General features: G+C 40.5%; 1 protein-coding gene and 1 long non-coding RNA gene across 4 annotated transcripts in view; one reads left to right on the top strand and one right to left on the bottom strand.

Moving 5' to 3' along the window:
• Nucleotides 1-826: 826 nt before the first annotated feature.
• Nucleotides 827-4,043, bottom strand: LOC149309540 (uncharacterized). The gene is made up of 3 exons (XR_016281866.1): nt 3,938-4,043; nt 2,712-2,900; nt 827-895 (listed from the first exon to the last, which is right to left on the bottom strand). It is a non-coding gene; the product is annotated as an uncharacterized LOC149309540 (long non-coding RNA).
• A 5,914-nt stretch (nt 4,044-9,957) lies between these two features.
• The window catches only part of GOLGA4 (golgin A4), a 76,936-nt gene continuing 61,840 nt past the window's right edge, over nt 9,958-25,053 (top strand). For 2 of the 3 annotated variants that reach the window (XM_089532645.1, XM_089532644.1), the window contains exons 1-3: nt 9,958-10,183; nt 15,016-15,108; nt 21,860-21,958. In XM_089532645.1, coding sequence (XP_089388771.1) covers nt 10,115-10,183; nt 15,016-15,108; nt 21,860-21,958 — 261 coding nt within the window. In that variant the 5' untranslated portion in view covers nt 9,958-10,114. The remainder of the gene's footprint in view (nt 10,184-15,015; nt 15,109-21,859; nt 21,959-25,053) is intronic. The other variant, XM_089532646.1, reaches the window with a different exon arrangement.

The following is a 25,053-nucleotide window of genomic DNA, read 5'->3' as shown; positions in this document are numbered from 1 at the left end:
ATGAAAACTAAAATTAGAATTCTGCCCGAGGGACTCAGAAGTATACCATGAACTTAATATTTTCCGTTATGCTGCAGCACCAGGATGAATCATCTCAACAGAGGATAGACTATTGGCAGTCCGAGAACCCAATCCTGGCCCCAGGGCCTTCCAATTTGACCTTTATCATAGTCCCCAATTCAAAGGAATATCATTGTGTACCACAGCCACTTTCTTCTCTGTGAATGGAGGCATCAAGTCCCTCTTAACCATTCCTCATCAATACAAAGAACTTCAGAGGCTTTGCCTGCATTTTCCCATGCATACCTCTAACATTAAGAAGATTCAGACTGCAACAATCTCTTTGCTGTACTTCTAGAGTCTAGAGACACTCCTCAGATAGCACTAGGTCTGATATAAGAGGGGTGCCAAACATTTATTGCTTTCCTGCCCAGTGAAAAGTTGGTAATAAGGGGTGAACTGGAAATTAATCTCTGATGCCAGTAGGAGAGATTAAAGTGGATAAAGCAGTAATTAGAGTTCAGAAATAAATTGAAGTAAAGGGAAGACAGCAGTGCACCTCACAGATGGTCTTTCTAATTGAATACCGGCAATTTAATTGGAAACTCCCAATTTGTCCCAATTGGTCATTGCTTAAATCGTGATGATTATAAGCCCTGTAGAGATTTGGCCACAAGACTTTTCAGCTCATATACTTTGCATTTTGGATTTCCCTCCTTTTTAAGCATGACACAGAGATTTTATAAGCGTGACACAGAGTAATGTTTTAAACCTGTTTCTTTACTGTGTTATGCCTAATGGAAGATTTTTCCAGACTGCCAACATCCTCAGGATTGGGTGGGAATTATCACTGCACTTTTATTGGAAACACTGTTTTGCTCGGTAAAGCAGAAGCCTGTGGGAAAAGAAGACCACGTTACAGTTGGATTAACTCAATATAGGAAGCCACAGCCTTGAGTTTGCAGGACTATTGATAAAGGTCTCTTATTCTTATTCACAGGGTTGTCATAAGTCAAAGATAACTTGATGGCATATAACAACAACAAATAGATGCACTTATAAAGGTGTCTCCCCCCCCCCCCCCCCCGATGCCTAAACAACATTCTTCTTGGCCTGCTCTTTTCTTCTTGTTAATGTCCAGTACTAACCACAACTTTTTATTCCCAGGACATGGTGGGTTTTCCCTCCTGTCCTGGGGGTTTCCAATACAGGCTAGGGTAAGTACTGCATGTCTGTACCCACTTTATTTTTGGACACCCCACCTATGATTTTTCGAATGACAGCATGATCTTTTCCACATTGATTTTCTGCAGACAACCAGCAACAAACCAAGGCCAAACACACCGGTAGATCTAGGGGATGACTGGATGTGAGAGCAAAATTAATCTCTACAACGTATGATTCCAAGAGAGGATGCTCCAACATTTCCCATAACTATTGGTCAGTCTGCCTGGAGTCTAATTTGGTTTTATTTTGCAGTGATGCAGATGAGATCAACTGTCTTACCTCTTTTGAGAGATTACCTAGTCCTGAAATGATAAATTAACTTTTTGGATGATTACTTGCGCTATTAGGACAGGACTTTGGGGCAGAGTCTAGAACCCCACTCAGGAGTATGACTAGAATGACCTGCAGGTGCCCTAGGACTACTGTAGTTTACCATGTTTTGAATTGAATGAGGTAATGCAATACTATGGATTACCATCTGATAATTCTCTCCACCCTTGTAATACTATTCAGTCCAAAGTCTAGTATTACGTTACTCCACCATTGACTTTGAAAATTTCAGAGATTTATAACTTTGTAATTTTATCTTTCAAATCCAACCATGGCATGATTCAGTAGATTTCTGAATCAGTAATACATTTTAGTAATGGCTCCTTCAATTCTTCTAAATTTAATGCTGTTGCATCTTTTGTTAATTCTTTTAAAGCTGTCTCACCAGCAAACTAGAATCCTAATTTACAGGACATATACTCTGCCGTATATAAGAGTTCAACCAAACACTCTCAAAGCAGCTTCCAACAGGCTGTAATAATAAAAGCAAACAAGAAGCTGATTCATACAGATGCAACTAAGCCAACCTTCATTTTCTGGCTAGCGTGTGGAGCTGAGGTCAGAAAAATTATTTTGGGACTATAGCTCTCACAATCTCATGGCCAGCAGGACCATAGGCTATGCCAGCTTGTGGAATCTAGGAGTTGTAGTCATAGTGTTATCCTACCAATGTAAAGGTGGTGGCTGGTACTGTTGCTTCTTGCATGATTTTGACAAATGACTCTCTGACTGTCTGATGATGACTGGACTTGTTAATCAAGTGGGTTCTGTACTTTTCTTACTTTCATGTTAGTAATTTGTGATTTTGATTTAATTCATAAAATCACAGAGTTGGAATAGACCCCAAGGGCCATCAGTCCAACCCCTGCTATGCATGAATTCAGAATCAAAGCACCCCCAATAGAAAGCCATCCAGCCTCTGTTTAAAAACCTCCAAAGAAGGAGACTCCACCGCAGTCCATCGGCATATTCCACTGTCAAATAGCTCTTACTGTCAGGAAGTTCTTCCTCATATTTAGGAGAAATTTCTTTTTCTGTAGTTTGAATCTATTGTCCCATGTCCTAGTCCCTGGAGCAGCAGAAAACAAGCTTGCTCCATCCTCAATATGGCATCCCTTCAAATATTTAAACATGGCTATCATGTCACTTCTTACCTTCTTTGCTCCACGCTAAACACCCCCAGCTCTCTAAGTCTCTCTTCATAGGGCATGGTTTCCAGACCATTCACCATTTTGGTCTCCTTCCTCTGGACATGCTACAGCTTCTCAGCATCCTTCCTGAAGTCAGATGTCCAAAACTGGATGCAGTATTCCGAGTGAGGTCTTACGATTCTACCTAATTCTCTTAATAAATAAATAAATAAATAGTTTTAAACAGTTTTATCTTTTTTAACTGCATTTTATTATTTTAACAAGCAATCTATGGTATTTTAATATTGTAATTATTTAATTTAATTTTTAATGTACTACTTTTCTATGTTTTTTATTGTACCGTTCTTTTAATATTGTGAGCCACACTGTGGCCCAATTCTAGGGAAAGAGCAGGATAAAAATAAATATAATATACTAATAATAATTATCTTGTAATAGTTTGTCTTTTTGGTGTATTAGTTCTATTCTTCTTTCATTAAATAAAACTGTGCATCTCAGTTTTGGAAGGTAGGGTAAAAATCCTAATGGATGGTGGTGCTGCTGCTGACAATGCTGCTGTTTTTGATAACAATTACATTTGTCATCTCAGATCCTCATTGAAAACATCATCAACGTATAAAGAATAAAACAGTATACAAGTATCCCTCACATAATGAAGCAGATGTGTTTCTGGGCATTAATCCGTTAACATTAACAAAAAATTGACACCAGGAGTAAAGTAACCTAGAAATAATAGTGATAGGTTCCACACAAAAGAGAACAATTCAATATGTTTCAGCAAACTCTTTGTCGAAAACCAATAATATGCACAGGTGAAATGAAGCAACCAGGTTAGGCAAGTACTGCACAACTATAGTGGGGCCTTGGTATCTGCTGGGGATTTGTTCCACGACCCACTGTGGATAACAAAATCCATGGATTTTCATGTCCCATTATATACAGTGGCACAGTAAAATGGTTTCCTCTATATAAAACGGCAAAGTCAGTGTTTGCTTTTTTGGAATTTACATATTTTTAAAATATTTTCAATCCGTGGATAAAAAAAATCCATGGATACGGAGGGCTGACAGTAAACAAAACTACTTTCACTCTTTTAGAGACAACTTGAAAACTTCTTCCAGAACATACCTAGGGATTTTTTTCTTTCATCGCTGTTCTTAAAATTTGCATTCTGTTGACCATACTTATAAATCTATGGGTCTTTCATGTGCTGAATGAGGCATACTTACCTGCTTTCCCGCTTTCTCTCTGTTTTGCTGTCCATACATTCTCAGTGAGGGATTCTGAAGATAGGTGCTATTCACCATATGTAGGCTCAGTAGTCTTGCCTAGAGTAGAATCCCATTCTTTCACAGCTCAAGCTTGTATTGCATTATTTACTAGAGACACACTGTTGCAACTTGATACTGAAAATCTCTGTTTCTCTTGCCCTCTTTCACAATCCTTCCAATGTCAATGCTGCTAAAAAAATCCAGGTAGACAGATGATGAGGAAGAAAAGGGAGCAGGAGGCATTAAGAACGACTTTGTAAAAAGGGGTTTCTTTGTCAACTGAGGTATGCCTATTACATGGGCAGTGAATGATAAGTGTTGTTCCTGTGTTTATACATCTGCAACACTGATAAATTAGTATAAGCAGAAACAACAGCACTGTGTGTCTTGAAGCAGGGACAAGCATGGAATAAATCTCGTCCCTGATTTTGCCCGTGCAGATGATTCCTTGCTGGTCACTCTATGAAGGGTCTTATTATGGACCAACTGTAGTAATAATCTTTCAGATTTACAAAAGTCTGAGGGCCAAAGTTGAACAGTACGTTCTGGTCAGGAGGATTCATATGTAAAGAAAATGAAGTGCCCTGACCTTAGATTTGTTGTACTTCGCCATGTTTCAAAACACTTCAGTGCAAACAGACTAGTAGCACAGGCAGTACAAGTGAAAATGCTGACACACAAATTCTGCTTCTGTTTAGTCCATCTTGTGAATTTGGTTTTCACAGAAATCCTTGCTGTGTTTATGGCTGTGGATTAGCAAATTGCTGCTGAAGACACAGTCTGCATATGTATTACCATCTAGTGGTCATTTCAGTTAACAGCATCCAGATGCAATAGTTTCCTATCTCTTTCACACTACTGAATGGTAGTCTTTAATTACCATTGCTGCTTGATACAGAGTCTTGTAATTTACTGTTTGGTGAAGCACCAGATCTCTCAGATGAAGAATTCTAAGTACCCCTTCCTCAACTGCAAATCCCAGCATTCTGTAGATGGAGCAGAGGCAGTTAATGTAGAATCACTGCTATAATCGTGGAGCGTGAAAGACACCTGAAAGGGAACACGTGTTTGCCCCCCCCTTCCAAAACCATTAAATCTAGACACTGGAAATTAAGGAAACTCTAGGGGTATTTGTGGATTATCTGGTTTTAAAGCATGCTAATTTTAATTAATGGATAGGTATCCATGTGTTTGAAGTCTAAGTATCATGTTTAGACTCTGGATGGCTGACTTCTCGAATGAGTGCATAGGTTTGTAATCAATATGGTTTGAAGATGGTGCAGGGAATGTTGTCCGAGGGACAAAGTTAGATGGCTGCCCCATCCTGCCTGCTGTGGATCACCTTTGAAGTACATACATTGAAAGAACAGAGCCATTTTTCTTGGCATGGTAGGTATGCATACCAGCAGATGTGCCCAGAGTTCCCAGAAATGGTAGTATCACTAAAATGGGGCACCTTGGGTCCCTTTCTGGGAGAAAGGCGACATAATTGAAATAAATAAATTGAATTCTTTCTAATTTTTATTATTGTTATTTTCTGGGTTTATATATTATTATTTGAGTGAGCTACCACAATTCCCCTTTGTACTACTAGTGTTTTTATTGTCTTATTGTTATTATGTACTTGGATAATTGAGAGGTTGCCCTACTGACACTCCATATCTCCTCTTCTCTTACTTTCTCTCCACCCCTCATTTTGCTTTCTACCCATTCTCTCCTTCAATGAATCACAAGCTTTGAAGGGTTTGGTAAAGTTGCAGTCATTGAGAAATGAATGCTCTCTTAACATCAGATTATGGCCTTATTTAAAAACAATGTTAACCTGCTTGAAATGAGAGTGAAGAAATTTTCCTTCCATTGTTGCATTAAAGAAATTCTCTGTACCTAGCTAAACTTGGCAAAGAACTTAACATATGTGAATCCTCTGAAACTCACATACTTAATTATATGCTTAATAAGGCGAGTGCACTTTGTATAAGAAAATTAGAGATCTTTAGAATGCCGTGAATAATGTATGAGAAGTTCGAAAGACTGGGGTGGAGTTTTGTTTGTGCTGAAGGTGGAGAAGGAAAAGAGCATCATAAAGTCTCCTTTATTGTGTAACACAGTCTTGTATTATATTGTGTTTTGGCTTGAAGGGACTATGGCAGAATTCCGGCTTTTAATTAGGGGAGTCAGGATTTAAGACAGAACACATTTTGAAGAGCAACAGAAAAAGGTCCCTCAAGTAATTTTTCTGCTTTCTTACACATGAAACGTAATCTAATATATTGGTGCTATAGGCAACGATTTACATTTTAATCAAGCTGAGTTCTTTCTACTTGTCACCTTATTGCCATTTCATTATAAATTAAATATTTAAGAGTTAATTTCCACATTACTTTGTTTTTTAAAAGACAGAACTTTATTGATTGATTGGCCATAGAGGCTGCCCTGAGGCGGAGTCGGGGTGTGGTGTCCACATGACGCATGCTCTGACTCCGCCCCCAGGGCAGTGTGATGCTGTGCGCCATTCCACACACTGAATGGCGCCATGGTGCACAGCACCAAAGGAGCACCTTAAAGCCATGGTGCCACAGCTATCATGCCCTTTCCAGGGCACAAAAAGGGTGCAAAAAGGCACTCCTTTTTAAGCAATCAAAAAGCTGGCTTTGCGGTGCTCCTGCAGCATGCAGCGTTGTAGCCAAGGGTCCGTTTAGGGGAATTTTATTATTATTGTTATTAGCTCAAATATTGCAAGAGGGGGGCCTGCTACGACAGCCCTTGCAGAATCGTCTCCCGATATGTATACGGAGTAGACCAGGGTATCCCAATAAATGGAGCTGAGACAGACTTCTAGAATTAATAACCAATTTATTTATAAGGGGAAATAACACATACGATTCACTAGCATACACACACACATATAAGGCTCAGGAAAAGCATAGGTTAGCATGGAATAGGATTTTAGGCATCACTGGGGTGATACGTACCAGAATGTAGACTCCCTCCAGGAATCCAGATGGAATATGATGAGGATGGCATGAGGCTCAGCCATGGAATGACTGGCCAGGAGCCAGGAGCCAGGAGCCAGGTCAGGGTTCAAGGGGACAGAGCTTCCCCCTGAAATCCAGACTGGCCCAGTGAACAGGCAAATCTGATGATATTTATAGGCAAAATCTTGCCTCTGGCAAAGGTGCTTGATGGTGAGAACAAAGGTGTTTAATTACTTGCTTTTCACCTGGATGTCCCTGTCTGATTGTCTTAGTGGTCTTAAGCTGCTCGGACAACAGACCCTGGGGAGGCAAGAGCCTCAGGCAAGGCAAATATTTGCTCTTCCTGGTCCTATGATAATCCTCTTATGCGACTCTCTAGATATGATGATGTGGGTACCCCTCAGGGGTGTGGTACATGTCCTTGTGCCTTGCTGGCAATGGTGGACAGAGTTCATCTAGGGGTCATTAAGGGTTATCATTTATACCAAAATTTATATGAAGCAGCATGGGTAACAGCGTATAAACACCATGCTGCTGGAGCACTGTAAAGTTGCCCGTTATGTGGTTGGGCAGGCAGTTTCATGGCGCCTTCCCGCTGGCTTGGAAGCATACGTCATCTAAACGGCACACTCCAAAGCTACCACACAGGGACCGTCTGTTTTGTCCCCAAGTAAATTTGTTATGTTGGTGGGACCAAGAGAAAGACTTCCCCTGTAGGATATATCTGAAATATTTCATATACGCACATATCTATGTCTTTGGTATATGCCAAAAATACTTCCCTATCAGGATTAGTCAAAGCTGCCAGCTGCCTATACATAGGGTTATAAACTTTGTACAACATGGATGGTAATTCTAAGCATACAACATATTTTATCATAAATGCTGGGTATGTGTATGAGAAACACACAAATCTGCTTTCTAGACTAAACTACTGCCTCCTATATATTTGAATGCACCTTCTCTCTGCGTGGTACAGTTAATATTGCATGCAAATGAAATAGAGGGGCCCTCGGTACCTGTGGGGGATCTGTTCCGGTTTCCGGATCCCCCTGCAGATACCACAATCTGCAGATGCTCAAGTCCTATAGTACCCAATGGTGGTATGGCCACACCACCATTGAGAATAATGGCACTTTGCCCCCCCCCACCTGGGCCAGCTTTCACCATGGCGGGTGGCAGGGGGCTACCTTTTCTTCCTCCTTTTCCATTCCTCCTCCTCCTCTTCCCCCTGTTGCCACTGCCACAGCCCTTCCTCCCTTTCCTCTTCCTTCCTTCCTTCTCTTCTTCCCCACCTCTCCCTCCTCCTTTCTCCTCCTCCTCTTTCACTGCTGCTGCCACTCGTCCTACTTTTCCTTCTTTCTTTCCTTCCTTCCTCCCTCCCTCATCTTCTTCCTCCCTCCTCATCCTCCTCTGCCCCCCATTCAGGCTTGCCATCTGTGGATGCTCAAATCCGCGGATGGCAAGTCCGCTGATACGGAGGGTGGGCTGTATCTAGTATCCTCAGGGAGCAAATCTCTCAATGTAAGTTTGTCTCAGACAACTGCTACTGCTTGATTCTGTATTAGCATCCACCAGTGCAGATCAGAAATGGATAACAAACATGCTCTGGAATAATCCCTCATACAAAGAAGGGTAAATCACACCAAGCATATTCTATGGCTTATTTCAAGGGTCAGTGAATATTGACTGTCCAGATATTTTAACTCCCACAAGTCCCAGCCTGCATGACCAATGATAAAAGGTTGGGAGTTGTTCATAAAAGCATCTGGAGGACCACATTTCTTGCCTCAGCTTATTTGATGTATGTATCACCTCTTCACTTGGACTGCTGCTTTTCTAGATCAGAAAAGAGGAAACAAGTGAGTGCAATTATTTTTGAGGCCTACAATTTAACTATGTGAAATTTACATACTAGCATCAATGTGCTGAACATTTCCTTGAATTTCCATTTGCATAGTTGCTCTAAATGTTTAATGACTGGCCCAGTTACCTATGTTACAGAAAGTCTATTAAATGAAGCCTAACTTTGCTCTGGGTTTGATCATGAGTCATGACCAATCTTCAGTATTATACTAAGCAGCTATTAATATCTGCACCTGAGTCATAAAGTCTTGCCTGCAAATATTACAGGAGTTAATGCTTTAGAAATTCTGATTCACAATGGCTTCTTCAATTCAGGTGCCATTTCCTATGAAAAACTTAACTCAAGTCTCATTAAATACAATTGCTTAATAAAATGGTGTCCCTTATATAAAGGTGCTCAGAGGTGCTACAAAATCTCTTGACACATTATTATGATTGCATTTAAATGCATCTGAGGAAGTAGACTTGAGTCTAGGAAAGCTCATGCTGCCAACTTCTTTCAGTGAGTCTCAAAGGCTCTACAAGATGCCTCTACATTATTATTATGGCATCTAAATGCATCTGAGGAAGTAGACTTTCATCTAGGAAAGCTCCTGCTGTCAATTTCTTTCTTTCAGTGAGCCTCAAAGGTGCTACAGGGTCTATCTACATATTATTATTATTGCATTTAAATGCATCTGAGGAAGTAGATTGAAGCCTATGAAAGCTCCTGCTGCCAAATTCTTTCTTTCAATGACTCTCACTACAAGATCTCTCTACATATTTTTTACAGTGCTGTAGATAGATCAGTGGTCCCCACACTGTGCCTTTTAAGAGAATGTTGGACTACATCTCCCAGAAGTCTCAGCCACGTTGGCCAATGGCCTGGGATTCTGGGAGCTGAAGTCCAAAATCTCTTAAAAGGGCACAGAGTGGGGCCCACTAGTGTAGATGCACATCCTGCTTCCACTTTCTTGAGTGCTTAATGCTGTGTACGGTAACAGGTCATTCGCTGAGGGAAATAAGCGTAGCTTCACATCCCGAAGGAAAATTGGACCTTGGCGGCCGCCGTACTCCTTTTCCTTTCCTGCTCCACGTTGGCCGCGCATGCGCGGTGCCTCGGCTGGCTCACCTGCCGCTTGCGTGAGGGGCAGAGAAGACTCGAAGCGGCGGCCGGGAGAGGAGTCAGCGGCGGAGGCGGCGGCCATTACAAGGCCTCATCCGCTGTTCTCTGAGGGGCGAAGCGAGGTCGGCCGAGGGCCCTCCGGAGAAAGAGAGACCCCCGCGAAGCGGCCGCCGCTTCGCCGACGCCGTCATGTTCAAGAAGCTGAAACAGAAGATCAGCGAAGAACAAACCTCGCCCGCCCCTCGGAGCCCGGCCCAGGTAGGCGCCGTCCCCAACTCGGCCACCGGGGCTGCGTCCACACTGGAGGGATAACCCGGTTTGGCACCGCTTTAATTTGTCTGGCTCAAGGCTATGGCATTCTGGGAGTTGGGGTTTGTTGTGGGCGCCAACTCCCAGAATGCCATAGCCTTCAGCCACAAAAAAGAGTTAAAGCGGTGCCAAACCGGGTTATCCCTCCAGTGTGGACGCAGCCCCAGTGACTTTGGGAGAGTCACACTCTCTCAGCCTCCTCAGGGGAAAGCGATGGCAAAGCAAGTGGCTCCTTTTCATCCTGGAGAGAAGTGACCAGTGGGGTCCCACAGGGATCTGTCCTGGGCCCAGTGCTATTCAACATCTTTATCAATGACCTGGATGACAGAATTGGGAGCATACTTGTCAAATTTGCAGATGACACCAAATTAGGGGGAATAGCTAATGCCCCAGAGGACAGGATCAAGATTCAAAATGACCTGAATAGACTAGAAAGCTGGGCCAAAGCTAACAAAATGAAATTCAACACAGAGAAGTGTAAGGTATTGCACTTAGGGCGGAAAAATAAAATGCACAGATATAGGATGGGTGACACCTGGCTGAATGAAACTACGTGTGAAAGGGATCTAGGAGTCCAAGTAGACCACAAGTTGAACATGAGTCAACAGTGTGATGCGGCAGCTAAAAAGGCCAATGCTATTTTAGGCTGCATCAATAGATGTTTAGTGTCTAGATCAAGAGAAGTAATAGTGCCACTGTATTCTGCTTTGGTCAGGCCCCACCTGGAATATTGTGTCCAGTTCTGGGCCCCATAATTCAGAAAGGACATTGAGAAACTGGAGCGTGTCCAAAGGAGGGCGACAAAAATGGTGAAGGGTCTGGAAACCCTGCCCTATGAGGAACGACTCAGGGAGCTGGGGATGTTTAGCCTGGAGAAAAGAAGGTTAAGAGGTGATATGATAGCCCTGTTTAAATATTTGAAAGGATGTCATATTGAGGAGGGACCTGACTTGTTTTCAGCTGCTCCAGAGAACAGGACCCAGAACAATGGATGCAAGCTACAGGAAAAGAGATTCCACCTCAACATTAGGAGGAACTTCCTGACAGTAAGGGCTGTTCGGCAATGGAATGCACTCCCTTGGAGGGTGATAGAGTCTCCTTCCTTGGAGGTCTTTAAACAGAGGCTGGATGGCCATCTGTCAGGGATGCTTTGATTTGGATTTCCTGCATGGCAGGGGGTTGGACTGGATGGCCCTAGTGGTCTCTTCCAACTCTACGATTCTATGACAACAACAACAACTTGCATTTTCTGCAAGTGCTAATGATGATAAACGATAAATGATTTTAATAAATAAAGAATTCAAACATATAGCCATGTTAGTCTGTAGAATCAGTATGTGGAGAGACCTTGTAGCATCTTTGAGCTGTTGTAGATTTCAGTCTACTTCCTCAGGTGCACATATGAGGAAGTAAATGCACCTGAGGAAGTAGACTTTCATCTTTGAAAGCTCACACTGCCAACTTCTTTCTTTCAGTTAATCTCAAAAGATGCTACAAGATCTCTCTGTGTACTGATTCTACTGACAAATAGTCTGTATTTTTGAATTCCTCTTCCGAACAAATCTTTGCCAAGAAAATCCCATGATAGATTCCCCTTAGGGCCATCATAGGTCATATTTGACCATTGGTGGTCCTAAGCGGAGTCTGTCATGAGGTTTCTGACTTGATTGCACACAGCAACAAGAACAATTGCATTTTACAGGCACTAATGCTGATACTGAGGAAGTAGCCTGAAGTCTAGGAAGGCTCCTGCTGCCAACTTCCTTCTTTCAGTGAGTCTCAAAGGTGCTACAAGATCTCTCTACATTTAATAGATAATTAATAGTGACAAGGATTGCTGGGTACATAAACGGATCCAGAATGTGAGATAGCATGGTGAGTGGCTTAAGCATTGATTCAGATCTCTGTCCTGCTATGGAAAGGCACTGGGTGATCTTGGGCAAGGCACACTCCCCCAGACTGAGAGCCTGAAAGAAATGTTGCTAAGAAAGCCCCATGATAGGGTTGTCTTAGGGGTGCCATAAGTCAAAAAAGACTTGGAGACACACAACACACACACACACACACAACGTCCCAGTGAGCGCATTAGTAGTTTCATCAGCCTGGTCCAGCTCAGAAAATGAGCCCCTTCACATTAGCGGGGTTTATAGCTGTAGGATTGCATCCAAATCATCCAGGAAGGAAAGTGTGTGCAGGCAGTACATACGTAATAATATAATATAACATCTATAATATACAGCAATATAATAATATTGCATATTGAATAAATTGGATAAATGCATATGCAGTGGTCCCTTGGTATTTTCTGAGGTTTTGGTCTGGGACCCTCTGTGGATACCAAAATCCATGGATACCCAAGTCCTATTAAATACAATGGCACAGTAGAATGGTCTCCCTTATATAAAGTGGCAAAATGAATTCGTGGATACGAGGGGCCAACTATATATATATATATAGTGTGTGTGTGTAAATGTGCGTGTGTGTGTATGTGTATATATAGTGTTGTACCAAGCCAGTATATATATATATATGTATGTATATGTATATATATATGCATCTGTGTGTACATGCATATATATATACACACACACTCACACTATATATATATGTGTGTGTGTGTGTGTGTGTGTGTGTGTGTGTATATATATATATATATATACACACATGTACACACAGATGTACAGTTTTGTGTGTGTGACCTTTGAAGCTACGTTGAACTCTGATATTTGTTCCATAGGTCAGAAACCACACACATACGGTTTTCTCCCGTTTTGTTTCATTTGTGTGTGCTAGTAACAAGGTTTCTTCATTGCCAGTGTCTTTATTCATAAACATGGGGCACCTAAAAGAGAAGGAACATGTTAACTGCATGGACGAAACTGGCTTGGCACAACACCGTAACTCATGTTCTGGAAGCAACTGTCGTTGTTACTTTCTGGAGTGTTTGTTTAAAACCTTTTAACATCATTAGTCCAGAAGTAATTGCTTAAGAGGTTATAATCAGGGGTTGTCGTGCAATAACATCAAAAATCCACAAAATAGTGATACCTGTACTTCTTTGGGCCAACTAAAATGCACAAAATACATGTTGCAAATCGGGGGTTGGTTATACTTTGCTGGGCCCAGAGGTTAGTTTTGCCTCCCTTGGACCTGTCAGGGAATGCTGTTAGTGGATAAATGTACAAGCTGTTGCACCAGTTATGCCAGTGTAATATACTCTTGTTGTTGTGTGCCCTGAAATCATTACTGCCTTATAGCAAACCTACTATGGAGTTTTCTTTTGCCTTTGCCTTCCTCTGAGGCTGAGAGTGTGACTTGCCTGAGATCACCTAGTGGGTTTCCATAGCTGAGCAGGGATTCAAACCTAGTCTTAAGAGTCTTAGGCCTGTTACAGACTGCCAGAATAAAGCTGCTTTGGGTCTCTTTGGAGGTATGCTATTTAAATGATGCATGGGTTCTAAGAGTCCGGAGGTTGCGCCAAAGCCACACTCCATTCCTAAGCACTGGAGTGCAGCTTTGGTGCAGCTTCCGGATTCTTAGGATGCATGCATCATTTAAATAGCATACCTCCAAAGAGACCCGAAGCAGCTTTATTTTGGCAGTCTGTAACAGGCAGTGCAGTGTTTCTCAACCTCCCTAATGCCACAACCCTTTAATACAGTTCCTCATGTTGCGGTCACCCCCAACCATAAAATTGTGGTTTCTCAGTTCCTAACACCATCGGAAATATGTGTTTTCCGATGGTGTTAGGCAACCCCTGTGAAAGGGTGTTCAACCCCCAAAGGGGTTGCGACCCGCAAGTTGAGAACTGCTGGTCTTTGTGCAACACTCAAGCCATTATGCCACATTGGGTCAAACGTAATATAGTCTACCACACTATATTCGGCTATATTTTTTTCTCTATCGCTTGGCAGAGGTAAATCAACTGAAGGAGATGGGCAAGTGAGTCATGAATATTTGCCCCCCCTCAAAAAAAAACCCCTCATATTTTTTCTATCTTATCTTCCAAACCTGCAAAGAGAAAGGTGGTGTTGTGCTGCTCAGACAACGTTCTGTGGAAATTTCCTTGTAATTTAAAGCAGTAGGCCTACGATCTTGATGCTTGGTCTGTATGTGTAGATTAATGAGTTCTTAATGAAGTGGGAAAGTGCTGAGATGGTGAAGTAGGTTGCATCACGGCATCAGACTACTGATGCAGAATAGCAGTCCCAACAACAACAACAACAACAACAGGTCATCTGGTAGAGAAATCCCCTTTGGCCCATGTGCTGAAATTTTAATGTAAAGAAGGATGAAAAATGTCACCCACCTCATCTTCTTTCAAAGAATTAGTGACCAGTTTTTATGTCTTGGCATTAGTTTCTTCAGATTCACTAAATGGAGTTGAAAAGGAAGCATGGAAACTAGATATTAATTGTAAACACAAAACCTTTTAACATTGTTAGAACAATTAACTAATTTGCTCAGATGAATTTCCTCACTTGAAACACCACAGAATTGACAACACGGTGTATTCTTGAGTAAAGTATGAAAATACCGAATGTGACCAAAAATGTTGCATTGCTGTAACCATGATACTGGAATTTATTGTCCAAGATTGCGCCGTGTTTTGGAATTGACATAAAAGTGACTTGAAGTCCTGAAAGTATTGATAGAGAATTTGCAATTTAAAAAAAATCAAGAAATACTGTTAAGTAATGAGATTAGGTTTAAACAGTGCTGCATATTATCAGATATTTGTATATGAGGAGTAATGCTTTTCATTTTTTGTTACTTTACAGGGACCCTCTACAACTCCACCACCAGTAGTCAGGAGCAGAACATCTTCACTTGTAGAGCAAAATGACGAAGGTGCTTTAACACCCAGCAAAGAGGTAGGCTGAAAATCTAGTAGCTAAAAAGGAGGAGTGCACAAACAGTGAGAAAAGAGGAACCAAATCTGGCAAAATTCAATGAAAAATATTTAAAACAATGTTAGATACGCTCATCCTTCCACATTTGCAGCTTTGACTTTTGTGGATTTGATTATTTAAGGATTTTATTAATATGTTCTCCAGCGCAACTCTGTGGGCAACTTTAACCAAATGTCACACCGAAGGACCTAGAGATTCCTAGAGAGGTGTTCTCTCAGGTAAAAACATACTATTTTTGTTATTTGCAGTTTTTCCACATTCACGGGGGTCCTGTGCCCCTAACTCCAGCAAATGTGGAGGGACGAGCATATATGTATCACAGGACAAGAATGTTTCAATATAGTGTTCTTCTGAATGAGAGAGTATGAAAGTTCCAAGTGGAACTTTAAAAGGGCCTGTTCAGAAGGATGCCAATTTCAGCATTAGACTCCTTTATAGTATGGTTTTCAGACATGTGCCATGCATAATGAGCCCAGCAATAAATTTTATAGATGATCAAATTAAGGTGTCGAATCCAATATAGCAAGAATAAATCTCTGACAGATGGGTATTAAATATGTTTTCTTGAACTGTGGTTGTTGAGAGATAACTTCATTTTTAAATTGTGTAGAGGAGTTTTGTTTTCCATTAAACATCTGGAGCATGATAGTTATGTTGAATAGCCATGTGGCTAGCTTCAGTTCACCTGACACATTGTGCTAAGGAGGTACAAAATGAATATTTTGATGAAATGTTCCCTAGCATAAGAAAGTTAAAGCTTCTTCGAATTATTAGATCCGAAGCTCCTTGTATGTATGAATGATTATATTGGAACATGAGTCTTCCTATTTCTGTGCAGGAAATAGAAATTATATATTTTCTTGTTCAATATAATTTGTGAGATACTCTTTCTGGTGATGAATCTGGGAGGTAGGAAAGCCTGAAAAAAAAAAGGGGGGGGGGACACATACACAGGGCTTCTTGTGTCTCTTGTCTCGGTGCGTTTTTCATTTATTCTCACCAATTACCACAACCATAATTACATACAGTGCAATCTCCATGTTGTGATATAGGTTGTGGGTTTTAACTTTTCATGCTCTACCCACAACCCGGCTTTTGAACTTCATTTTATGATTGTGGTAGGATTTTTTCCTGTAGTGTAGAAAAGCTTAAGAAATCCTGCTGCCTATAACAATTCCTCTGACAGCAAATGGAACAGTTGTTGCAAATGGAAAAGACAAAGGACAGAGCCATCAGAATTGGAGGATAAATGCATGCTATGCTTTCTACTTTCAAAGCAATCCCAAATCCTGCTTTTGGAGCCCATCTCCTGCCTAACTTCATTTCCAGCCTTGATCAATACATTTTGTGGAAAATACCTCTCTTTCCATAGAGAGAGAGAGAGAGAGTTTCTTTTAAAAATTAATATTTCTCTACAACATTATCCTAATTCTGTGAGCTCCTATGTGGTATTACTGTGTCCAATTCTTTGCCCATTCCTCATTTTGGCTTAAGATGCTTTGATGTGGTTGTTTACTTCTGTTTCTCCCTGAGGTAAGAAGCACGGCGTGCCTTTCCCATCTGATGTGATTCGGTTTCACACACCCTCTGGCAGATGGGAAAAAATGCAGGAGCTTGGACCCATAATACTTAATAGGTGGCAGCATGCCCATGCCCGTGTTGGCGCGATTGTGTGTACATGTCACCATTGACTAACATAGGGTGAGGTGACCTGCAGAAACTCCAGTCTGCTAATGGTTAGCTCACTAATATAGCAGGCCCATTGTATAGTGCAAAACAGTAAATTGTAATGATGTCTTTAACTGTGATTGTTTTCGTATAGTTAGAGGAAACATACTGTATTGTAGTTTACCATTTTGGCACATTGTTATTCTTGTTCTTCAAGTTGTTTCTGTCTTATGGCAATTTCTTCAGAAGGGTTTTGCCTTTGCCTTCCTCTGAGGTTGAGAGAATGTGACTTGCCGAAGGCCACCCAGTGGGTTTCCATGGCTGAGCAGCGTTTTGAATCCTGGTCTTCAGAATCATAATCTAACACCCAAACCACTACATCACACTGCCTTACTTTTAGTACTATACCTCTAGAGGAAAAAAAGACTGGAGACACTATGGGAGAAGCAGTCATGTGAGGCTTGCAACACAGTCTGGGGAGAGATGTGAGAGTGTTGTATCAATACATATTTAACATTACGACCCATGTCACAAGCAAGATGCTCACAAATGAATTGAAATGTGTCTCCTTTCTACTAAACTTTTTTTTTTAAAAGTCAGAAGAACATGGGTAGCAAGGGAGATTGCAAGAAGCACCAAGAAACAATGTTAAGTAGTGCAATATAAATCAGAACAGATATGCCAGTTTGCATGTGTCGAGAGCATTTATCTACATGTGCATGAGGATGAGTATCTCCATAGTGTTGGGTGGAGAGCAGAAGGTATTAAAACAAGATGCTGTTTTTAAATGGCAAATGGAATATATTTAGAACAGTGCTCTTTTTTAGGACGATTGCCCCAGTTTAGGATGATTGTTTCACTTATACTGTGCGTGTGTAGGGGGGTTGTGTCCTTGTACCTTAGCTGTTCAGTGAAGGAGAAGTTGCTATTGAGTGTTTTTAAGGGATACCCATCTTATGTCTCTTTTAGTCTAAAACAGGGATCTTATAGCACCTTTTTGCCCAAGTAGTTTATTTCAGCATAACCTTGCTTGGATTACAGTCTGCGTCTTCAGTTGCATGTAATGCAGCTTAGGTAAAGTATTTACATCATCCAAGGAGGCATGAGATGTAAAATAGAACATGAATGTAAAACATGCTAGCATGGTGAAAGTGTGACAAGTGAAGCTTTTAAAGGTGGTTAAAGAGCCAGGCAGGTGACAGGCACATCCAGGTATAGATAAGCAGAAAATTACACAATGCTAGGGAAAAGTGATTACCTATAGATATATTCAATTGTATGTGAATGCAAAAACTGCAGTTACAATAAATAAATAAATAAATAAATAAATAAATAAAAAACAGTGCAACAGTGTGGTGGTAATGAAATACAGAAGATGACAATTATATTATTATAGGCCTTGAAAAGGTTAGTTTAGCCTAACAGCCAATTACTTGTAAAGCGATACATGAGATGTATATGCTGCTAGGCTCTTAATTGTTTCAGAGGTGTGAAAATAATAGATACTGTTTCTAGGAAAATTGATTTTGTTGAAGGCAGACCCAAGATTTTGTGTAATGAAACCAAAATATACACATATGTAGTGCGCTAAGAAACCATTGTCTCTGTTCATACCTCTGCTAATTGTTTGGAAGCTGTGAGTGGATTCCAATTCAGTGGTCGTCCTCTCTAGTCCTTTGAAATTTCCATCTTTCACAACAGCCATTTTGAGATCGCTGACAGAATATCCCAAGAGGTTGAAGTGTGCTGACACAGTTTTGTGTATTGCTATTTTTATAAAGGCACATATCTGTGTCTATTTATTCTCTTGTATGAGTCTGCCTTGTTTGTATAATGCAGAATGTGGAGGAGCACTGCTTACAGAAGATGGCATATATGATGTTGGAAGATGAACAAATAAATATGCCCCTAGTGTTGCAAGTAGCATAATTAGGACACATGATTATGTTGCCAGGGTTGATGTGAAGACAATGGGTAGAAACAGTTCGCCCTGAAAGGGCAGCTCAAAGCTGCCCTGGAGAAAGCCAGATCGGGGCCGCTCCCTTTTGAGCTGGCAAAAAGCCGGCTTTTCTGCCATTGCAATTTTGCGATGCTCCTGCAGCGTGTGGCTTATAAATGCCATGCTGCTGAAGCACCACAAAGCTGTCCACCATGTGGGCATGTGGGTGGCATGACGCCAGCTTGGGGATAATGTCAGAGCATGAGGCATCTAAATGCTCTGATGCCACACTCAAGCCGGCGCAAAGGGGCCATCTGTTTAGCCCCAAAGTTGGCCTGTGGGTTTGTAGCAGGATGTGGTCCCTATGTTTCCATTCATGTTGTGTTATTTGTAGATCATGAATTTAAGTTTGGAGAATGTGAGTAAGCAAGTTCTATATAGATCTAGCAAAAGCCCATGAAAAAACAGTATAATTGTCCAGAAAAGTTGTAGTTCATTAGAGATACATTTTTATACTTTCAGATGTAAACTCTTTAGACAACTAGTGGTGTTCTGCTATTATATGTATTATATTTTTGAAGTTGCTCTGTATTAGCTTGTTCCTGAGTACCAGTCTAATTTGCCCATTTTTAAAACTCTCTTTGGGTGCATATTGTGATTAGAGAATGCTTGATATAAGTCCATGAGTTTGAGTTCCTGTGTTGTGTGACCAAGCAGATGTGATTGTATCAGAGAGTTGGCTAGAAAAGTAGATACAGTGGTGTGTCTGGATAGAGGCTTGACACATGTAAATATGCTTAGTGATCCATTGGTTTTCCATGTAATGTAGTGCTTATGGTTTGTTCATGTACTTCCAGAGAGGTGTCAAGAAAGTAAACTGTGGACTGTTCTAGGCTCAGGTTGATGGTAGAGACACAGTTGTTGAAATTCTTGCCTAACATGTTGTGTTAGTATCTGTAGTCCCCAGGTCAGACACTGCAAGAGATTCTAAAGAGAGACATTGATTTTTTGGCTTCATTTGCACAAAACAGTAATTTGACAAATCCTATATTACTGTAAATAAGCTTCAGCCTGGGTCACACAGCCTCTTTGCTTCTTGCACTGGCATACCAAATGTTTACCAGTGGTTCCTAAATTTGGTTCTCCAGATGACTTTGGACTTCCATTTCTAAAGTCTCCACAAGGATGTCCACTAGTAAAAGCTTCTGGGAGTTGCCTTGGGAGCAAGAAATGCTAGATGTACAGCTGGTTCAGAAAAGGAATGGGCACTATGTTGGAGAATGGCACACACTAAAGAATTTCAGAAGAAAATCAGCTTGTGTTTTATAGTGAAACTCTTAATTGCGTAGGTCATGAAAAATTATGGATACCTTTAAAAAATGGTTGTATCACAATATTTGATTGTCCTGATGCATAACATATAATCTGAACAAGAGGATACTGTCAGGACAGAATACGAAGACACATTTGGTTTCCAAATGGCAAATGGATCAGTCAAAGCTGCATTTTATCACCCAGTCTGTTAAATTTATTTGCAGATTACATGGAAAGCATGATTGGACTTGGAGGAAGGAGAGATAAAAACTGGAGGAAGGAACATCAACAGTTTAAGATGTGCAGATGGTTATGTTGTTGGCAAAAATAGTTAAAACTTATAATAGCTATTGAGGAAGGTAAAAAATGTGCAAAAGCAGGATTACAGTGATCATTAAGAAGACAGAAATAATGACCATGGGTGATTTATGTAACTTCACAGAGGATGAAGAAGACATTGAAATAGTCAGAGCTTTTCTATACCTTGGCTCAGTCATAAATTAAAACGGAGGCTGTAGTCTAGGCTTGTTACAGACTGCCAAAATAAAGCTGCTTGGGGTCTCTTTGGAGGTATGCTGTTTAAATGATGCATGCATCCTAAGAATCCGGAAGCTGCACCAAAGCTGCACTCCAGTGCTTAGGAATGGAGTGTGGCTTTGGCGCGACCTCCGGACCCATGCATCATTTAAATAGCATACCTCCAAAGAGACCCCAAGCAGCTTTATTTTGGCAGTCTGTAACAGGCCCTTGAATCAGTTTAAATATGCCTTTATTTAAACCTTTTGACATCCCCCCCTCTTTTTTGGCTTAGTAACGGAGATGAGCACAGTCCCCTACAGTCGATTATGACTAGAAATTCATGTCAAGGGGAAACCTTTACCTTTACCTTTTATAATACTTTACATAAGCAAAGCAAAGCTACAGAGATTCTTATAATATTGTGTCTTGTTTCCTTTGGGTTTTTCCTGTATATCCACATGCATATGTGCTCAAATTGCTGTCATCTTGCCTTGTTTTCAGGAATGCAAAATATCACATTCAATAATCCATTTTTGCTTCTCATACCTCTTTAAAATTAGCACATTCATTTATGGGTATTTGAAATTATAATTTAAACCAGGCTGTATCTGTGTCATTCTTTCATCTACGTCTTTCCAGTTAATATAAATTAAGCACTGACCTGTGTAGTACTTATTCCCTAAATGTTACATTGACAATGGTGCTGAATTTACATGAACATTGCGTGTGCTGTGATCTTGAACGACATTGTGTAGCAAATGAACACATGAGTCCTTATTACATAGGAGTTTAGATTTCTGGTATTTTTTAAAAAAACATTAGATGTCTTTACTGAATTTTCTTGAACAAGTTCTTCGAAATGAAAAAAAGTTTGTGTCTAACTTGTCAATATTTATTTATACATAGATTTATTTATAAATAAATAACTGCATGAATGAATATATATAAAATGTTTCTATGTGATCGATCAGTTTGCAATTATATATGTGTGTACACACACAAACACTGTTTAAAAAGAAGCCTATAGCTGAGTTTTCCTTTTTTATCCTCACGCCTATACATACATTTTTGTTTATTTAAGTGTTCTGTTTGACCTTCATTGCATTCTGTTCATGTATTTTTGTTGGTAAACTGCATATTTTTGCCGTTTTTGTACGCATTATGCCAAAACATATTTGTGAAATGAAATGGCAACATGCTTTTGTATCCTTCCCCCTTTACCTCACTATTTTGTTTTATTTTTCATCTTGCTTTTTGCACTGAATGACACAGCTGCTAGCTGGGATGATATCAGAGCCTGCTTTTCTTTCTGAGTATACTGTCTTTGCTTTGGATCCCAACAAACGACCTAAGCCACAGAGTAAGAGTGTGGTGAGTCCCCCGCTCTGTCTGTCATAGTGGCAGCTTGACTTGGACGAGAGGATACAATAATTCTAGAAGGCAAAATGAGTGCTGCTGTTTGTTTAAATTCTTACTAAAACAGACTGAAGTGCTGTATTGCTAATCCTGCTCTAAAACTCAGGGCACATGTTTGTTTAACCAGTGGTTGGGCTATTTGATAACACTGGCTTAATTTAACATAACATTAACACTGCTTTCATTACAACTTTCAAAAAGCCACTTCTTTGAATTTTTGTCGCAAAGCTGAGAATCACTGTGACTAAGATATTTTTCAAATGGAAAGGAGGATACATTTCACTGCCCTTTTTTCTTTGTAAATAGACATGCTCTTGACATTAAGATCTGATGCACTTGAGAATATTAACAAATAATTATTTTCAAACAAATTTTAAAAGAAATTTATTTCCCCTAAAGACCAGGAACCATTTTCTTCCCACCATATTTTTAATTATAGTAGGATAATCCTATTATAAAATTATTCTGTTTTCAAACAATTTGGCATAGTTTTGTATCTATGCAGAAAACAATTACAGACTTATTTTTTCCTGCTGCACTGTGGTTTCATTTTGCTGTAAACTCTGTTTCCATTTTTTTGCCATCCCAGCATTGTGTTGGCTTCTTATTGTGTTGGAAGCATCCAGTAGCTGGATCATTGGCAGTAATAGAAATTTTCTTTGAGTCTTAATCACTTTATTTTCATTCTAAACTTCAGTTGATGCTCCATTAAATCAGAACTCTAAACTTCAGTTGATGCTCCATTAAATCAGAACTGACAAGTAAGCCATAGTAGGATCTGCTGGTTCAGGCCAGTTTTTCTGTATGATCATCTGTTGATTTCACTTCAGACTGCTTTGTGAAATGCAGTATTTTGGCATTTGAATATAACAACACTGTTGGAGCTACATAACTGTGGTAGAGGAGGCTGTTACCACAGCTGGCTTTTCTTTGCACGGTTGGGCTGGTGTTACTGCAGCAGAGTTTGTAGTTTATAATATGGCTAGTATGTAATAACATATCATTTATAATTGTAGTATAGTTAGCCCTATAGTTAGCCCTGTAGTATAGTTAGCCCTATAGTTAGTGGTTTTAACAGTCATGAATTTGATTATTTGCGAGTTTGTCAATGTCTGAAGGGCAACTGTGCTCCCCCCCCCCCCCCCACGGCCAGGAAGGGTGCATGTGCCCTCTTCCTCCTCAGTCCAGGGTATTTTCTCCAAGGGAAAAGCCTGTGGATGAATCAGCAAGGAAGAACATGCCTATGCTCCTCCTCCTCTGTCCCAGGCGTTTTCACAGGGGGAAAAGCATGGGATGGAGCATCCTGGAAGTGTACGTGTGTGTGTGCTCCTCATTCTCCCTTCCGTTGCCTCACTTGCCCAGCCGCCACCCTGCAAGCCTAGGATGAGTGAGAGGTTGAGTGGGGAAGGCATGGGAGGTCCCTGCCATTGCCCATTCAAACTGGGTGACACCAGACCTGAGGTGCCACTGGCCACACATATTTGCTTTTTTCCCACTATTGCAGGGGTCTTGCACTCTTAACCTCCGCGAGTGTGGAGGACACACTGTAATTGCATAATCAGCTTACAGGTAAACTTGCTAATGTTCTTGCATATAGTATGGTTTATAGTCTGGTCTTGCATATAGTATGGCATATAGTATGGCTATCTTTGGGACTAAATAGGACCATGCAACAGTGGCAACACCAGACGTAGGAAGGGCAGAGTGGTTTTCTAATTGTAGGAACAGGCATATTTGTTCCATTCTTTAGATCGATGAAGGAAAAGAAATATCACCTTGCAAATGAATAGTCTCAACCCAAACCAAACACATTCTCTGAAACTTTGGAAGAATAATTTTATTTATTTATCTTTATTAAAATATTTATGTGCTACACTGTGTCCTAGGTTCTAAATGTGGTATATAGTAGAATCAAATAAATCAGTTTAAACCAATTTAAATAAAGTAGCTCAAAAGTATAGTAATTAGCATCTGTATAAGGATACTAGGATTTTTGTAGTCATAGGCCTGGTGCAGACCACCACTTTGCAGTAGCCTGGGACTGAAAGTAGGGCTCAGGAGAGCGGAGTGTCTGCATGCTCTGCGCTCTCCTGGCACGTTCACACGCATGTTCACAAGCCGCACATGCCAATGTCATGCCTTGTGTGCTGTGTCCAAATGGCACTGCTCCAGGGCACTAATATGCTGTTAAACCGCTTTGATCAATGGAATAGCGGTATATAAATAAAATTTTATTATTATATTATTATTATATTAATGGTGCCTTGACAGTAGCGTGGAAATGCAGCTCCTTCTTGGGGTAGATCGTTGCCAAGCCCATGCGATTGCCACGGCAATGATCCGGCGGAGAAAGGGTCAGCCTCTGGCTGCCCCTTTCTTCTCATCTGTACAGCCCCATAGTTTGTATCTAAAAGCACTTTTCATTCAAATAAGGATAAGTGTCCTCTAAGGAGAGAAAGTGAATTCTATCTTTCAATAGACATGTATCCTCTTCAGGAACAAATCTATTCAGAGTAGGTATAGAATTACTGAGATAACAGCAGTATTCATCTGGCATTGCTTTAAGAAAAGAGGATAAGAATAAACTAGCTTTAATAATAGCTTTCATATAATCATAAAGCCAAAGTAGATTGACTGTGAACCCAATCTTAATATCGAGTAGAGCAGCTTCTAAAGGTCCAGAGGCTGCACATTTCTCCCCTGTATATCCCTGGTGAGTGTGTACTCTCCAACACCCCATGCTTGTCTGGAAAAGGTACCTTGCATTCTTTAGAAAATAGGGGACAAAAGTCTGCCACATTTTTGCCCCCCCCCCCCCACCTGTTTTTGGCTGGGGTAGATTTTTTAGAATTGGAAAAGAGCATCTAGAACTAAAGCAGCTCTCCACTTGATGTTATCGGTAGAAGTTTACCTTAGACTTCTGGAGTTTGTTATAGGGACTGCAAAAATCAATTTTTAAAAAATGTTTGTATTTTGGAATGTTTTTAGGCGTATTGTTTTTGCGTAATATGTGAATTGCTTTGTGTCTCTTATGGGATATAAAATGAATG

The sequence above is a fragment of the Sceloporus occidentalis genome, unplaced genomic scaffold (assembly GCF_023333645.1).
Source record: "Sceloporus occidentalis isolate IW3139 unplaced genomic scaffold, rSceOcc1.0.p SCAF_7, whole genome shotgun sequence".
Lineage (NCBI taxonomy): Eukaryota > Metazoa > Chordata > Lepidosauria > Squamata > Phrynosomatidae > Sceloporus > Sceloporus occidentalis.
This window is presented reverse-complemented; position numbering and strand designations above follow the sequence as displayed.